A 19,630-nucleotide genomic window follows, 5' to 3' on the forward strand; every position below is an offset into this window, starting at 1 on the left:
ATTTAAGTTTTTTTCAAATAGCACCCCATTTTCGTAAATAATGCATTATTTTAATATAAACAAATGAGTTATGCAACAGATCTAGCCTAAATTATATTTTTTGCATATTTTTATAAATAAGTCTTTAGTATATTTTAATGGCTTATTTAATAAAATTTTTGATACTTTATAAACTTATATTTTTCGATTTTTTGGCTATAAGCAAATTAATATATATTAAATATGGTAATAAAATATAGGTACATATATATTGTAAATCAATATATGCAAGCATATGAAAAACAATTAAACAAGTTGTTTGCATCTAAGCGCATTCTTATTTGTTATACTTTTTAAGGGCTTAATATTATTTAATAAATTCCATATTTTATTTTTCTTCGTTTTTTTTAAATATATGATCTCCATTGATAAGCCCGTAATATTTTTATTTATATAATATACTTTTGAATATATAATATGAAATATATTCTTTCTATTAAAATCATATAAAACATTCACATTTTCAAGTATGACTCGTATATATCACAACGAATAATACATATAAAACCAAAAATTCGTAACAAATTATCAATTTATTATTATATGAAACCAGAAAATGAAATACACTTAATAACCAAACGCTTAACTTGTATTCATTAAACACATATTATAGTACCTTTAATAGTTAAACATTATATTGCCTGTATTTTTATAAATGCTATTTAAATAAAACATAAATATAACGCATTAGTTAATACAGGGAATTCCACCATATAGGAAATTTATTTTATGTTTTATTCTAAAATAAGAACCAAATTCTTGGCATGCGTCATATATATACAATACTTCTTTATAAAATAAACAAATTTACTATTTAGTATTCTTTAAATTTATACATTTTTAAAATTCAACTTCAAATAAAAGTTAATTAAATTTATCATTCTATAGTGTCTCGTTTTCTTTTATAGATAAAAAAAATCAACAAAAAAAATAAATTAATAAATGGCATAGGATCGGCCTGCATAAGTTTGTATATATTCAATAATGGTATTTTCACATTAACTGAATTTATAATTATTTCTGTCTTTTTTCCATCACCTGAATTTATAACTGATTTTGTATATTTTTTTTTATATTCTGAGTTTATAGTTATATATGTTTTTCGTTTCCCATTACGTGAGTTTATCACCGTTTTTATTGATTTTTTATTATCATCTGAATTTATAATTATTTCTGTCTTTTTCCCATCACCTGAATTTATAAATCTCTTTTCCCTTTTCTTTCCACTAACCAAATTTATAACACTTTTCATGCTTTTTTCTTTCTTCGAATTTTTTGCCGATCCAAATGATAAATACTAAAATAAAAACGGTAAAAAATATAACATATTTTTTATATTTGTAATTATTAAGTGACAAAAATTTAAAAAATGATATATTTAATAGTTGCACATTATTTACCTTATACATAAATGCTAAAAAAATGAATATTGCAGCTCCTATAATACCAATACCTAGTATGTCACATTTTTTATTTGTTCTTATACACCATATTGATGGCTTTTCGTTAATTTTAACATCTGTCCCTGGAATGTTATTTCCATTCCCTGCATTTGAAGGACTTATACCAGAGCTTGGTAATGTAACCTTATTAGTTGCTAGTGTTTGGATTCCCCCTTTTCCGGCGTTTGGATCAAGTTTCTGCAATATGTTAGATGCACCGTTCTGAGTTGTATCTTGGGAAACTGATGTAGAGCTAGGTTGCTGTTGGGAAGGTGGCGTTTGTGTTCCGGGTGATGGTAAAGTTACTGGTGGCGATGGTATCGTTGATTGTGGAGTTGATGGTGGTGCTGATGGTAATGGAGATAGTGGAGGTGGTGATGGGTTTGGTTGTGATTGCTTAGATGTATCTGTCCCGTCCCCTGAACTATTAGATCCAGATTGGTCACCACTTGGTTGAGAAGAACTACTAAATGGGTTCAATTTGCTAGTTACACTACCAACAGCATTTCCAATATAATCAGTAGATGTATTGTAAGCATCTGTAATATTGGTTATAGCGCTATTATAAGTATTTTTTGCAATGTTCATAGTGCTATCATAAGCACCTTTTATATTGTTCACGGTGTTATCATAAGCATGTTTTATATTGTCCACAGTGGTACTATATGCATCGTTGATTTGATTAGTGGCACTTATTAACATATTCTTTGGAGCTTGATATATATCGGAAACATTAGGTAAATAACTTATGGGATTTAAACTCATTCCCCAATTTCCTAGCCAACCTCCACTGGATTTTCCTGATACCTTTGACCCACCACCTGTACCTCCTGTTCCACCACTTGTCCCACTACCTGTATTTCCTTGACCACTTGAACCTCCTTGATTACTTGAACCTCCTTGACCACTTGAACCTCCTTGACCACCTGTATCTCCTTGATTACTTGAACCTCCTTGACCACCTGTATCTCCTTGATTACTTGAACCTCCTTGACCACCTGTATCTCCTTGATTACTTGAACCTCCTTGACCACTTGAACCTCCTTGACCACTTGAACCTCCTTGACCACCTGTATCTCCTTGACCACTTGAACCTCCTTGATTACTTGAACCTCCTTGACCACCTGTATCTCCTTGATTACTTGAACCGCCTTGATTACTTGAACCGCCTTGATTACCTGACCCACTATTTATACCTCCTTTTCCACCTCCTATACCTCCTACTGCACCACTTGCTCCACTTGTTCCACTGCCACCACCTCCTACTGCACCATTTGCTCCACTTGTTCCAATGCCACCACCTCCTACTGCACCACTTGCTCTACTTGTTCCACTACCTGCTCCCCCACCAGCACCTCCCGGCTTAGAATGTGGATCTACTGAAACACCATTTTGATTTCCTTGTTTAGCGCCTGGATTTGTCTGTTGACTACTTGTGTCAACTTTTGGATCCTTTAAATTATTTACTCCAGTTTTTGTATTACCTTGAGGGCTTCCTATTCCATTCTGTATACCTGTTGACGGTGTTGTGCATGTCGATGTTACTGTATCTGTTGATGTTACCGTACAAGCTGATGTTGTTATAGTGGTTGTATTTGTTGTGATCGTTGGTGTTGATACAGTCGTTGATACTTGTGTACCTAATGATGGTGTTATACCTGGTTGTGATGATGTTCCCGGTGATACTTGTGCACCTGCTGATAGTGGTGTACCTGATGGTGTTGTAGGTGCTGATTGTGAAGATACAGGTTGTGATGGTGCTGGTTTTTGTAGCTGTGATAGTGTTGGTACTGCTGATTGTGTAGGCGTTGAACCTGTTTTACCCGTTGATGATGTACTTGCTGGTGATGTTGCACCTGATGATAGTGTTGTATCTGATGATTTGGGTGTACCTGGTAGTAGTGTTGTATCTGATGGTGACGCACCCGATGGTAGTGTACCTAATTTTGTTGTGCATGTTGATGTGACTGTACCTGCTGGTGCTGTTGTGCAAGTTGATGATGTTGTACTTGTTCCAGATGTTGTAGCTGTTGTGATCGCTGGTGTTGGTGCAACTGGTGATATTTGTGTACCCGATGAGACTTGTGTTCCTGATTTTTTTGTACCTGATGGCGGTGTTGCACCTGATGATGACGTGCTCGATGTTGTGCCCAATGCTGTACCCGATGATGTTGTGCCAGATGGTGGTGTACCTGGTAATGATGGTGTGCCTGGCAATGATGGTGTGCCTGGTAATGATGATGTACCTGCTGGTGATGTTGCGCCTGGTGATTTGGGTGTACCTGATGGTGACGTACCCGGTGATGATGTACCTGCTGATGGTGTTTTACCTGGTGATGATGTTGTGCCTGACGATTTGGGTGTACCTGGTGATGGTGTTGTGCCTGTTGATGGTGTTGTGCCTGTTGATGGTGTTGTGCCTGTTGATGTTGTAGCTGTCGTGATCGCTGGTATTGATGCACCTGGCAATGACGCGCTCAATGTTGTGTCTGATGATGGCGTACCCGATGTTGTTGTGCTTATTGGTTGTGCAGGTAGTTGTTGCCCTTTTTGTGCTTGGTCCGTTTTCTGTGTTGTAGATGCTTGTAGTGTAGGTGCTGATTGTGAAGATACTGGTTGCCCCGATGCTGATTGTGCAGGTGATTGCTGTCCTTTTTGTCCTTGATGTATTTGTTGTGGTGGTGCTGGTGGTATAAGTACTGGTTGTTGTGACTGTGGTGATGCTGGTTTTGAAGATCCTGGTGTACCTCCTGATGCTGTACTTATTCCAGATGATGCAGGTGGTAAACTTTTTGGTGGTTGTACAGGTGGTGGTTGCGCAGGTGGGTGTTGCCCTTGTTGTCCTTGTTTCCCTTGTTTTAATTGATGGCCTTGCTGTGTTTGTTTTGGCGGCATTCCTGGTGATGTAGGTGCTGGCTTTGCTGGTGCTGGCTTTGCTGGTGCTGGCCTTGCAGGTGGTGGCGATGGCTTTGTAGTTACTGGTTTTGTAGTTACTGGCTTTGTTGTTACTGGCTTTGTTGTTACTGGTTTTGTAGCTGCTGGCTTTGAAGCTGCTGGTTTTTTAGCTGGTGGATTTGAAGTTCCTGGCTTTGCAGCTGCTGGTTTTCCATGTGGTGCACTCCCGGAAGGTTGCGCTTGAGGTCCTGTGATGGATTTTTTAGAGTTCCCAGGGTCTTGTGCTTTATTCTGTGAATTTGTTAATGTAATTTTTTTTCCAATTTCCTCATCCTGAGATTTAACTTTTCCGCATCCTTCATTATCAAAGCTAAGTACTTCACTATCAGATACAAAATATTCATCTTTATTTCCAAACGTTTTAAGAGATTTAATACGATTAGATAATAATTTGTTTATACTACTATCACTATTGTTAATGATTTTATCCCATAGAAAATCTTCATATACTTTTTTTAAACTATCCAATAAATGTAAATATGGTTTACAATCTTTAACGGCGTTATGAGTGGTTTTATAATAGTTTTGACATTGGGCGGAATAATTCCCAAGAAGATCTCTATTAGGATTTTTGATATTTTTATTGTATTCAGTAATTAGTTTACATATATAACTAAGTAAGTTGTATAATTCGTTCATTTTCCTAATAGTAGCATCCTTATAAAGTTTTTTACTATTTATAACGTTCCAATATATATAATTTCCTGTATGCTTATCTAAATGTTTTTTGTAAGATTCTTCCATAGTTGCTTTATAGTTTTTTTCTAACTTAAATAATTTATCGCCTAGCCATATCATAAAAAATTCAATATGCCGGTTTTCATGATGACCTGTTCCGTTTAAATTCTTAGTGGTTTTAGTCAAATTCTGGTATAAATATACTGCTAAAGCGTTAATTCTTTCATAATTATTTTTACAAGGGCGAGCCCTTTTATTTTCATAAGGGCATCTATTTTCCAATGAACTGTTTTTATTAAATTTGGTCTCATCGACAACTCCATTGTTAAAATATTCATCAGCCTCGAGAAGGAATTTACACTATGAAAATATTTTTAAAAGTTTAAATAAAAATAAATACTAATAAAAATGGCATTTAAATACAATTTAATAGTAATTTATAGGTAGTTCAATATTCAAGCAATGCAAAGACAGGTGTTTTATTTAAAAAATATGTACTTACTGCTCTAATAGCCATTGTAATGATATTTTATCTTTAATTTTTCGATATTTGGCATCATATTATTTTTATATAAAAAATATATACTGAACCAAGCAAAGGCTTCATTTAAGCACATTCTGATTATTTTAAATATTTAAATTAATATGTAATAATAATATAATATAATTACTAAAGGAACATTACGTTTACTTTTTATGGTAACTTATTTAAGCATGCTTGATAATATATACATCTAATACCATTATTTTTATAAAATTTAGAATATCCAATTATATATTTTTTTGTAACCTTGTAATGGGTTTAAATAATCACATTTCCTTATAATTATAAATTTAAACATAGAGAAAAACGATATGTTCTCTCTCTTTTTTTAATAAAGCGATTTCGGAAAATATATTACTATAAATATATAAAGAATTAGAAATATGTTATCACTGTAATTGTTAAAAATATATTTGTATCTCATTATTGATATCATATATTGATATGCGTTATTATTCTTCATCACATTCTGCATATTTCAATGTTATTTCTATTAAATATAAAACAAATTATTTATTAAAATTATAACATTTAAAAATAAATCAGCATTATTGCTTTTTCTAAATAGATGATATATATTTTGTATTTATATTTTAATTAATAATATAAATGAATATCTCATTTAAAATGTGCAATAACTTTGTATGCAAATATTTCTAATATACAAATAATTTTTAATAAATAATATTACATTGCATATTCTATGTATCTTTCTAAAATTAAAACCCAAAATGTGCAATTAAAGTTAATATAACTAATTACAAATAAAAATAATATGTAAATTAAATGGGTTCTAAAATTAGTATATATAAATATATATTGTCATTCTTATTAACTATTTAATATATAAATAAATGTGAAATCAAATTTTAAGCTATAAAAACAAGCCCAATAAAATTATTCTCATTTAATTTTCTTTAAATTTGTTAAGTTATAACATTAACAATTTCTATTTATTTGGCGGTAATAGTAAATTAATTCGTGGAATAAATATAGTGTGAGCTTATTACTCTATATGCATATGGATACTTATAACATAAACATATATATTGAATAATTTATAACATTTTTTATTAGTTATATAATGTAACAACTATAGAATTATTAATAAAATTCATGTATATTTATTGACAATATTATTGCTAATACCACCATATTAAAGGCGTATTTAACTAAAAATTATAATAAATAGCTTTTCATTTTGTGGATCTTTTCAGTTTTGTCGCATATTGAGAAAATATTTTCATGTAAATTAATTACATAGACATAATATATTTGATCGAATTCAAAACGCTATCTTATCTATTGGCATCAGGGTAGTTGCCGCTGTATCAATGTATACTACATCATTATAATTAATGCACTCAATATAAATATTTTGAGCCAATGAATAATATTTTCATATTTCATTGTTTTAAAGTATAACATTTTATAATATGTATATCATATTGTAAAAGCACTATATTTAAATATATATTTATAAGTTTGTATATATATAATAACATAATAAAAAAAAATTATTAGCTCAAAAAAAAATAATTATTACATATAATTTCTATATAATATATATTAATATGTAATTATAAATGTTTCCATAATTTAAAATGTGTTAATGCTTATCCATTAATACAATAGTTTATATGCATAAATATTATAATGATAATAACACTAATCTTATTACCTAATTTGTTTATAATTATTCAAAATTTATTAGAAAAAATATGATGTAAAGTTTATTGATATAATTATATATATTAATTTTAACTATTTAAAATACATTATATTTTATAGTTTATATATGCTACAAAATTACGAAACTTACAAATTAATAGTGACCATTCTACCATTATACCTTATGCCAAATAAATTAAAGGCATAAAACGATTTCTATTAATACTGATTAATTTTAATAAAAATATAACACTATGGAATGAAAAATTAAATATTATATATAATTAAAATTAAAAAAATATTATGCATAAATCTATAATGTAGTTTGTTGTATATTATTAAAAACATTTAATTCATATACTTTTTTATAGATACTGTTATTTTGTTGATTTTTATCAATGTTTTATGTATCTATATTTTATGATTATTGTTACTATTATATATTATAATAATATATGATTTATTTGATTAATATTAAAAATATAAATATTAACTATTATGTATATAGCTTAGACAAATTACTCAAAATGAATCTGATTATAATTTTTTAGCATTATATATAAAATGCTTATTACTGTTTTATCGAGGAAACAATAATTTAGGTTAAAGAGATGGGGCATACAAATAAGAGGTTTTGTTATATAAACATATTTATAAAATGAGCATATTATGATAAATATAATTTAACATAACCCTTGAACCACGAGAATATTAGCATGTATTTCCATGAATTTATTTATTATAAATAGCACTGATTGTTTATATTTCATATGCATACTTATAAAATGTATAACTGTGCATTTAATGTATATTTTATTTTATAGTTTATTTTATGTTTATTATTTATAAATTTACAGAATATATTTGTATCAAACACAGTAAATGGAATAACATATACACGACGAAATTAATCTAAATACATTATAAATGAATCTATATTACATATGCAAAGAAGTAATCTTATTAGTTTAAGAAGTCGGTTGCCTATTTATCTTATGGAATACACATATTCACTAAATAATTCTATTATATTAAAAACATATATACACATATAAATAATGGCTTTCCCCAAATTTACGTAATAATACTTATCCAATTTAAATTTGTTCAACAACATTTTACTTAAAAAATTATATTTAATACTGAATTTGATTCTTCGTTTTTTTGTTCTTAAAATTGGCTTACATATAAAGAAACAGCAAATAGTAAATGGTTATTATTTTAATTGCCCTTTTAGCAATTAAAAGAACATAAAAACTAATTAAAAGTAAAGTTGTTACATAATTAATTTTAATTCGTATGAATTCACAAATTAACATTATATATATACCTTCAAATTGCAACTAAAATTATTACATAGAAATTTAATTTAAAAAAAACAACTTGAAACAAAAAAGAACATATATATAATGTAAAAAGATATAATATATCTATTATTATCTTTTCGTGTTTTTAATTAAAAAAATTCATTGAAAAAGTTACATTTATGCTTATAAAAATACAAAACAAGAATTAATATAAGCATTATTAAAACATATTCCATCTTCATCTTCCTCTTCTTCTTCATCTTCATATTCACCATGGCTTCTTACATCAGAAATCCAATCAATAATTGTTTTTAAGAGTTCTTCATTTCCTGACTCTGACGTTATAGCATGACCCATATCATCAACAATATGTATATTATTTTTTTTAACTTTTGCTTTACTATGAAACAAAACTGTCCCTTTATAACAACAAATATTATCATCTCTTGAATGCACAAACAATATAGGAATATTTTTTGGCATATAATTAATATCACCATTCAATGTGATCGTTGCTTTCATAAGTTCAGACATGCATTTAAATTTTATTCCATTATTATTTCGAAATTTATCATATTTACATATATTAGCAACATATTCGGACCTTTTATAATGTGATTCCGACGAAATTAGTGTATGAGGCGCGACACGAGACAGGAAATTCGTTATAGGCAAATAAAAATACTTAAATGATTTGTTTCCAGAATCAAATGGTGTTTTTAATCTCAGCATACAAGATAAAGTTACGCACCCCTTAATATTTAAGTTATCTAAATAATTATAACATCCTTTATCTTTACCACTAGCAATATCATTTATTGTAGCAGATGTACTAGCACAGGAATTATCAGAACCATACCCATTAGAATTATTCATATAATACATATCATTGTCCATTTCATTAATATTAGTAGAATTGTCTAATATGGCTTTACATGTTTTATAGTTATTTGCATCTCCAGATTGAATGCTATTTTTTTTTTCTTTCTGTAATAATTGTAATATTCGTATAGCAATACTTCCTCCCATCGAATGCCCAATAATATACATAGGAAGTCTTTTTTTTTTAGTTGGTACTATATAAGATTCATCATTCATTTGACTATCATTTGAGATGTCACCATTCGTTTGGTTATCATTTTCGATTTCATCTTGAATTTGATTCATATATTGTATTACATCATCAACTAGATCATCATAATAGTTAAAATCACCTCTTACATTTCCTAATGATTGTGATTCGCCATGTCCTTGGAAATCTAGTGCATATACTGAATAACCATTTTGATTAAATTTTTCAATCCAACTATCTTTATAAATATAGTAATTATCAGTATCTACTATTATGCCTTCATTGTTATTTGGCATTTTTAAATTTATTCTCATAAAAGTTAATCGAGTATGAGATTTTAATCCATGTATTAACAATATAATTCCTATAGCATTTTGAACTACCCACCCATATGTTTTTAAAAGTAGACCATTTTTATTACATAGCCAACCTATCTTAGGATCGCCATCTAATTTACTTACTGTAGCACTTCTTAACTCATCATTATTCAATTCAATTTCTTCCATCACCAATATTATGGAATATAATCACCCATAATACAACTAAAAAAATATATATTTATATATTACTTTTCCTTTTAATAAGGCATTTTTAATAGTAAATGTCTTGGTTTTTTGCATAAAATGTATATATCTACTATATATATAGTTAACGTCTTACTTTTCAAATATATGTATATAGATTATTAACACAAACAAATATACCGCACTGAATCGTGTTATAGCTGTGTACAAGTTTATATATGCAAACTATGCATCTATATTACATTAGTATAAATAATATTGATAGGATTACATGCAATTATAATAATATAGCAAATCGTAAACAGATCACAAGAAATCGAAAAAAATGTAAATTATAGTTCTTTATCTGATTTTCGAAAATTTTTCGAGATTTCATGCAATCAGATGAAATTACAATTTATATAATAAAATTAATACGAATTATTATATATTGTTTGTTTTTCGATATTTTATTTTGTTATTTATGTTTCTTAATTTCGGTAGTTAAAATATGGCCTAAGAAAAAATATATATTTAAAATATATAATGTTATATATTATATTTTTATTAATAAATAATGATTTAATAATGCTTGCTTCGAAAATAATAATAACCAAATACAATATTCATAGCATATTTATTTATAAAAGTAATGAAAAAAAACAACAAAAAAATGTTTTTTATTTTTACTTCGATATAACAAGTATATTTAAGTTTGTATAAATAAAAATATATATATATTATTATTAATATAATTTTTTAATTATAACAAGTATAAAATATAATCATCCCCTCGAAAGAAATATTACAAATAGATATAACACTTTACAACTGTTAATGATTTGTGACATTAATTATGCATTATAAGAAAATACATAAAAATATTTACATTTTTTTTTATTTAAAGTAATAAACATTTTATTTACCTCAAAATTTTTGTCTACAATTAATAACATATTGATAAAAATTATTATATAATTTTAATCATAAGCTTTACAAACATATTTAAAAAAACATTTTTTTCATTTTGTGCTCATAATTTAGATTATTATCACAATTGAGGCAATATATACTATTATATTTAGCATATACTAACAAAATAAAAACGATCCAAATAACAGAGAAAAAAAAACTGAATCTATATTTTTAAATATTCTCAAAATGTATATAAGACAGAGTGTTTAAAGGTAACCTTTCGTAATATTTTAAATTAGCAAGATGTGAAAAAACTATATATATGTGGGCTGGGTTATATTCACCTAGCAATTCCATTTTATCCTTTATTTGAATAAATATTATATATATAATTTTTTTTAAAACAATGTTCTTAATATGATAATTTGAAAATTTATACTAATAAGGGTTATGAGTTGATTTTTCATTTAATTATACAAATTAATATAAACAATACATATAGTTTTGCTCGTAAATATAAATAAATGTAATATATTATCATATTAAAAAAGCACGAACAAATTATGTACAAACCAAATATTCTTAAAAAAAGGAAAGGTTTTTATTATGGGCAAATTCAAATAGACATAACATATAAAAATAATATTGATATTAATATGTGTATTCAACATTAAATTGTTAAAAAACAAATATGCGGGATATAGTTAATTTAATCGTAATGATTTATATTAAACGGATAAAATGGAAAATTTTATGGTCTGCACAATTTAGCAAATGGATTTTGGGCGTCTGAAATACTGTCATAAATCTACGAAAAAAACATGGATAAATATGTAAAATAAAATCTTCGAAAATTGGGGTATATGAATATCATATACTATAAATGTGTTTATACAATGACTGTATGTTTTGATAAATGTTAGAATTTGTATAATACAAAATAACATAAATGATGAATGCAATTATTATATTATTAAAATATTTATATTGCTTACAGAGCTGACACATGTAAAATCAACATGGTCATCTTCTTTTTTAATGAGAAATCCGAGTAAGTTAACAAACAATTTTTTTAATTCACCATTTCTAATATCGGCGTCAGAATTTACTTCAGTTTTAAATGAATTCGCACTTTCTACGATAGTGTTTCTATAGGATTTTTTATCAGCACGGTTGTGGTCATTTATATTTCCTGATGTATAGACAATTGCTGTTGTGTTTTCTGCTATCTATAAAGTTAAAAAAATATGCGTATTTGTATAAATAATGTCTAATAATTAATACGAAAAATATTATTTGTATAGGGATGAAAAGAAAAAAGGTTTTCTTACTTCAACTTTTGTGGCGAAAGCATAAAAATATTTTTGAGATGATTCATAAAGATTTCTATAACGTTGTTGTACCATTACTAAATTTGGAGTGTATATACGAGCAATTTTTACTAAAAAAAATTATAATTTTGTATACATGCAAATTAAAATATCCCGCGATTTAACAAAGTTGCAGATAAAAAAATGATAGCATGTAATATTGACAATAAAACAATAAATAACGCGCAGCCATAATCGTATATTAATTGATTAACTAATTAATTGATTACATTTTTATATACCTGTAATAACGTATCCATCGACAATTTTGATACGATTTAAATCACATAGATACTTTATTATGCTATTATACTAATGAAAAAAATATATATATAATTAATTTTATTATTTTATTTTAATTTTATGGCTTGAAAATATCTTCTTATGAATCCATACCTTATTGGGATCAGGAACTTTGTTATATAATTTTTCAATGTCTGTATGACCTCCATGTTTCTTAAAATATACACTTGTACCATTATCAGCATTAGAAACTAATTCGTACTCTTCTGTACTTGTAGCATGATACTGTAAATGCATTACAGCTTCGTTCATAAGTTCTGTTACATTCCTAATTTCTTCAGGATCGGTGCAAAGTACGGAGTTTTCTGATACATCCCTTTGCTCCAGACTATTATCGACCGAAATGGAGCTATTTTATATAGATTTTTAATTTGTAAAAACAAAATAAATATATTTATAGATATTGTTTGACGGCCAATATTATTTATGCGCACATTTGCATGAATATGTATATAATATTATCATAAATGTCCACATATCTACACTTATATTGACGTGAATATAATTATATATAGTTTAATATTTCTTACGTTGGGGTATGTGGAGCAGGGCTACTTGCAAGAACTTTATTGGTTACATATACAAATAGGATTAAAACACAAAAAAAAATTTTAATATACCATTTACTCATTTTCGAATTTGATAAACAAAACATAAAAAATATATGATTGTATCTCTTTAAAAATTAAAAGCAAAAAATATAAAATATGAAGTATAATCAAAATTAGAGCAAAATAATTTTCTAAGAAAACTATAAAAAACGAATGTTTGTTTAAAAAAATAAAAATAACTGATTAAACGCTAATTTATGAAGCACTTAAATATTTAATCGATATATATATGCTTATCGGATTTATAAATATTATATATTTTTTGTTTTAAAGATCCCATTACAAGGAAGCATAATAGCCAACGCTTTCATAAATAATATTAGTTCCAAAGTGCTGATTTTTAATTACCCTAATACTATAACATCAAAAAATATAATTTTAATTTATTATATTATGGGCATATGCTTTTTTAATTTTTATAGTTCATTATGCTAATTTCATAAAATATTCCATTTATATATAGCCATATATTATAAAATATCTTATATTTATACATGCATCGAAAAAAACATATATCATGTTACCTAATATAAAATTTATAATATAAAGCATCAGCGTAAACCAAATTATATATATATATAAATTGATAAGTTATTGTGGTAGAGGTATACACTATATTAATAATTATATAAAAATAATAGTTATTCCTTCCATTTATTTTTCATATTTTTTTAAATAGTACATTATTTGAGTTAAAAAAGTGTCTTTTTATTTTTAAACATTACAAAAAAAATATATAAGATGGATATTACATTATGCATATGTCTCGCTACAACTATTTATTTATTACTACAATAACAATAACTATAACCAACAATAAAATACCATAATAAATTTTATATTATGAGAAATCCCAATCCTTGTGATATTTATTATTAATTTTAATAAAAATATCCTAATAATAATTTTATAATATTATACTAAAATGCCATAATTATGTATCGTTAAAGTATTGACGTTTATGTCTTTTTGTAAATTGATGTGAATTATAAAATATATTTTTATATAGAAAAATAAAACTATATATATACAAATATCGAAAATATGTTTATTTTTTAACATTAATATTTTTAATGTGAGGTGTCCAAGTTTTATGGGGTTTTATATTTTTTGTCTGGGGTCAATTCTATAGCATTTATGTTTTGGATTAGGGTTATATTTTTATTAATTTTTATATATTTTTTCTTAGTGGGAGTTATTTATTGAAGTTGATAAATTTTTTATGGGTAAAATTATAAGAGTTAACAAATTTAATTCTATCATTAATTTATACCAGCAATATTGCCGCAATCGAAAATATAGTAATAATAATGAGCAAATTTGCGATTTGAGTCGCTATTTATTTATGGAATTTAAAAAAATAGCCATAATCAATATTATGGCTATTTTACAATGTGTCTAAGTGATAAATAATATAAAATAACGATAAATTTACTCTAAAGGAATCCTATGAAAAACATTTATATAAATCTATAGGATATTTTAATTATTAGAAAAATATAAATAATGGTTTAAAAGATGCTAATCTTAGGAACATGTGTGAATTTTATGCGTTATTTAATCATATATGTAATACAATTGCAGATTATAAAACAAATGGTGCCAAAAGTAATAGTCTTTTTCAAAAATCTGTCAATTGTCTTAATAAACATAGACCCCTTTATGAAAATATTTATAAATGCAATCCATATCTGGATTTATTAGGCAAATTAAAAAATATATATGCCGATTGCAGAGATTCTGTTATTAAGAAGGAAACTGATAATAATTTATATCAACTTCAAAAACTTGCAAAGGCAAATAAGAGCGATTCGTATTTTGCGAAAAGCTTTGAAACATTGGAGATTAATAATCTAAAGTGTAAACCAAAAAATAAAGTAAATGCCCCAAATGATAAAAATGAAACATCAGAAACAAAAACGATCATGTCAAAGAATACAAACAAGTTGGAATTTTAATTATAGTTCTTTTAATACCCATTACTTTAGCTATTATGTACAAGGCAAATAAAAGATAATTATGAAGTATACAATTTTTAAAATATTTCTTCACTATAAAATATTGTATATTTTTTTCATAATATATATATACTTCTCCATTTTTTATTTAAAATACTGCTAAGTGTGCATAATAATATTTAAAAATCTATGTAATGGTTATTGATGTTTTATTTTTATTATAATATTTTTCATTAAATAAATATATATAGATTAATAAATATTATAAAATCACATAAACTAAAATAAAATTGAAACAAAATCATGAGAATTAAACCATGAAACATATTGAAATTAAAATACATTCTTCCCAATATAGTGCTATCGTATTTGAATAATCATATTAATTAATTAATTAATTTTGGGGATGTAAAATCAACAAATTCCGATTATTAAAATGAAATGGGGAAGTAAATATGCTATACTATCATCTAATAATCGAGCAAGTGAATAAATGCTGAAAGTTCTACACTTTCTCTTCGTTATTTATGATAAACTTCTTAGACTTTGAATATAACCCACATAAATATACATTAATATTGCTATAGACTTGGATGTAAAGTTTGGGACTGTAAAAGGGAGAAATAAACAAATGATGTTTATATAAGGGGGAAATATAATGTAGTTTGATATACTATTAATAAGGGGAATATTTCACTTACTTTTTTCGGAAGGCGTCACCTTGGGATTCATTTTCATTGCTTTGCTTAAGTAATTGTTTAGGATATTTTCAAAGTGCTTCGCTTTTATGATTGTTTTATTATTTTGGGGATTTATTATCTGATTTTTGAATCCAGTTAGTGTCTTCTTACCATTCGAATCTTTGGATTTGTTATTATTTGTAATGCAACTGCTATAATCGTTTCTACGGAAACTGCTGCTACTGGGGGCACTACTACTGGGGTCGTTAATATTATAGTACTTTCTAAAAATAGCGTTTATATCGGTAATTTCGATGCCTCTTTCACGAAAGGCCTTGTCCTTATGGATGTCCCTTAAACACTCAGCGATGCATATCTTAAACCTTAAACAAATCAATCTTAGTAATGGTAAAACGGCTCTCTTTATCATGTCTTTAAAGAATGCGGATTTAAAAAAATATGCACCATACAGCATGTCTATCTGTGTAGCATTTTTTCCGCTACCGTCTTCACTAGGAACATCGTGTATAATAGCTGTTATGACGGCGCGAAAAGCTCCAAGAATTGGGAACTTAGTTATAAAGTTAACTTGTGTTTGTAAAATTATACAATGACGAAAAAAAAACAATTTAACAGTTTCATTAATATCTGCTCTTGAAGGTATTACAAAAGATCCATATAGACTTTTTTTAGCTTTTTCCAATGATACATTATATTTTAAATTAATTGAATATCCAGATGGAACTTGTATAGGATCAGGTAAATCATCAAACTTGCTATAGTCAGCACCTTGTTGATCTACTCGTTGATAAAAATCATAAAATGGATTTCTTGGATGAATTTTCGAAAATATGCTATAATAAACTTCTTTAAAATCTTTATTTACATATAAACCAATTGCATGATGTATATCATGAAAAAAATCATTTTCTTCTAATAATTCAATTTCTTTGGAATCTAACTTCATAGATATCATTTCATCAACATCCTTTGTAATTAAAACCTTTTCCGTAAATTCCAAAGAAGACTCTATCCTATTTGAATCTAAATTGTTCTTTTGATTTGCCGCTTTTGTTTCATCGTGTGTTACAGTATTTGTTTCCAGTTTTTTTTTTGAATCTATTGCATATTCTATCATGCTCGATATAGAACCATATGCATCATCTTTATCTAATAATGCTGTAAACGAAAATGATTGGTCTTCATCTGGTTTTATTTTAAACCATTCAGGAATTATATTTAATTCTTGTGCTTTTTTAATTGATAGGAGTGATTCATATTTTATTCTAACAATCGATGAATTTTTTAGTATTTGATTAAACGCTGAAATAAAATAAATGCTATCATTTGATATGAAGCATTTCCCTTCAACTAAAACGGGGGCTTGTAATGAAAGTTTGTGTTCATCTTTTTTTATTATAGTGCGTTTTTCTTCATGAGTTTTTTCCACTGTTGTGCTAGATGAAGGCTTGTTTTTATCATTATCATCTAATTGTTTGTTTTTTGAAGTTGCCCTTAAATTTTTTACAACTTTGTCATTTGGGTCTAAATTATTCGATGAACTCTCATTGTTTACTTCTTTTGCTAGCAAATTATCATAAACATAATTTATTATTTCTTGATTGATATTTTCATTAGGAATGTCATCTGAAACACTTTCGTCGTCGGTTAGGCTTGCCTCACTTTGGTCATCTTCTTCATCCATTCCAACTGTAATATTTTCATTACCATCGCCTTTTATATTAATTTCGAAAATTTGATGTAATCCTAAAGCTTCATCATTATCATCTAATGTTAATTCGCAATCCTGATGGCAGTTAGTATATGCAGGTAATTTTTCTATTTCTGTTATAAAATCATGATATTGTTTTGTTCCCTTTATCGCCGCCATAACTAAATAATGATATTAAAATGGGCTATCATTTGGTATATATATGTACATAATCTTGGGGAAACCAAATTTTAATTTTTATATCAAATATAAACAAAAACATAAAAATAATACACCTTATTAAGGATACGAAAAATGCATAACTATTAGCAAATTTATAAATATAATTTTATAAAAAAGCGGAAGCACAAGGAACGATGTGTTATACCATTTTATATTTTTATAACATAAAAATGATATTATTAAATCAATTAGATATTAATAAATTAATGAATGTGTTATTATTTTTTTAATTATTATATATTAGTAGTTCTTTTATTGTACTATAAATCACAGCAAAAAAATATATTATAAAATAATGAGCACATAAATTAGTACAATAATTAAATTTATAATTATATAAAAAAATTAATACAAGAAATAAAGCATGTGTGCTGATCGTTCTAAAAATAAATTAAAAAAACAATAATATATTATATTTTTTTCTATATGTATTTATTTTCATATAAAAAATTATATGCTGCAGGAAAATGTTTTGTTGTATCAATGGAAAAAGCAACGGTTCGCAAATAATAATAATATACACTATTATCACACAAGTGTATTATCCATATATTATAAATAATAACTAAGTATTCGGAGAGAAATATGATATATATTATATATATAATGATCAAATAAAATAAAAAATTGTATTTCGCAAATACATGTAATATTTGCAATATTCAACTATAAAAAATATATATACTTAATAATTTTGACTAAAAACCATTTTTACAAACTTGGATACAATTCTATTTTTAACCTAATTTACATTAAAAAAACAATTTAGTAATATTATTTATGCCCCTATATGTGTAATAACAAAATGTATAGAGTTCAAACAAGTTAATTAATATGTGTTTTTTTATAAAACCATAATCTATATGTAATTATATGATGTTATTATTCATACCAACCAATATTTCTTTTAGTCTTTTATAAAATATCCTTTAAGTTTATATTCATTAATAGTATAAAATTATGATAATTTAAATGCCCATTCTTTTAATTAATAGAAAATTTATTAAGAAGAAAATATATTTGAAATATTATTGAATATACCTGCATATGTCCATTTTAACCGTTTTAAAATATAATATATATCAACCATAAGTCTTATTAATTGATGAATGATAATTTAATATTGTATTTTTATGGCAAATAAATAAAAGTATGCAAAACTATTTCTATTAATATAAATTAAAAATTTTAACAATATAAAATAATGAAGTAATAAAAAAAAAGTGAATCTTTTATAGAAATTAAATAATTTCATATAACATACTTTTTTATTAATATATATTTTTTTAGAAATTATAAAAAATGCTTTTATAAATCTTTATTGCGTTATAAATAATATCGTTTTCTCGAATCATGACTTATAGTTTTGTGTCTGCAATTTATAATTGTATATTAAAATAAATAAAGATTTATTTCATTAATATTATAAATATGCTTATTAATTTGCCCATGTTAAGATATACAAATTACTCAAAATGAATCTGGTTATAATTTTATAATTTTATATATAAAATGTTTATTACTGTTTTATCGGCGACACTATAATTTGAATTAAAAAAATGAGGCGAACAAATAAGAATTTGTATTAAATAAAAATATTCATAAAATGAGCATATTATAATATATAT

General features: G+C 25.9%; 5 protein-coding genes across 5 annotated transcripts; 1 reads left to right on the plus strand and 4 right to left on the minus strand.

The window, feature by feature from the left end:
• Positions 1-916: 916 nt before the first annotated feature.
• Positions 917-5,631, minus strand: PCHAS_1001100 (CIR protein; the record flags this gene model as incomplete). Its single annotated transcript, XM_016798236.1, has 3 exons — positions 917-1,336; positions 1,440-5,474; positions 5,617-5,631. 3 exons carry the CDS (start codon positions 5,629-5,631, stop codon positions 917-919), a joined length of 4,470 nt encoding a protein of 1,489 aa, XP_016655474.1.
• A 3,188-nt stretch (positions 5,632-8,819) lies between these two features.
• On the minus strand, positions 8,820-10,214 carry PCHAS_1001200 (lysophospholipase, putative; the record flags this gene model as incomplete). Its single annotated transcript, XM_726944.2, has 1 exon — positions 8,820-10,214. One exon carries the CDS (start codon positions 10,212-10,214, stop codon positions 8,820-8,822), a length of 1,395 nt encoding a protein of 464 aa, XP_732037.2.
• A 1,663-nt stretch (positions 10,215-11,877) lies between these two features.
• PCHAS_1001300 (fam-a protein) lies at positions 11,878-13,430 on the minus strand (the record flags this gene model as incomplete). Its single annotated transcript, XM_016798237.1, has 6 exons — positions 11,878-11,934; positions 12,122-12,355; positions 12,458-12,567; positions 12,739-12,808; positions 12,893-13,148; positions 13,330-13,430. 6 exons carry the CDS (start codon positions 13,428-13,430, stop codon positions 11,878-11,880), a joined length of 828 nt encoding a protein of 275 aa, XP_016655475.1.
• Positions 13,431-14,945: 1,515 nt separating this feature from the next.
• Positions 14,946-15,368, plus strand: PCHAS_1001351 (CIR protein, fragment; the record flags this gene model as incomplete). Its single annotated transcript, XM_051320995.1, has 1 exon — positions 14,946-15,368. One exon carries the CDS (start codon positions 14,946-14,948, stop codon positions 15,366-15,368), a length of 423 nt encoding a protein of 140 aa, XP_051176918.1.
• Positions 15,369-15,893: 525 nt separating this feature from the next.
• PCHAS_1001400 (conserved Plasmodium protein, unknown function) lies at positions 15,894-17,939 on the minus strand (the record flags this gene model as incomplete). Its single annotated transcript, XM_016798238.1, has 2 exons — positions 15,894-15,976; positions 16,070-17,939. 2 exons carry the CDS (start codon positions 17,937-17,939, stop codon positions 15,894-15,896), a joined length of 1,953 nt encoding a protein of 650 aa, XP_016655476.1.
• Positions 17,940-19,630: the final 1,691 nt, after the last annotated feature.

The sequence above is a fragment of the Plasmodium chabaudi genome (assembly GCF_900002335.3).
Source record: "Plasmodium chabaudi chabaudi strain AS genome assembly, chromosome: 10".
NCBI lineage: Eukaryota > Apicomplexa > Aconoidasida > Haemosporida > Plasmodiidae > Plasmodium > Plasmodium chabaudi.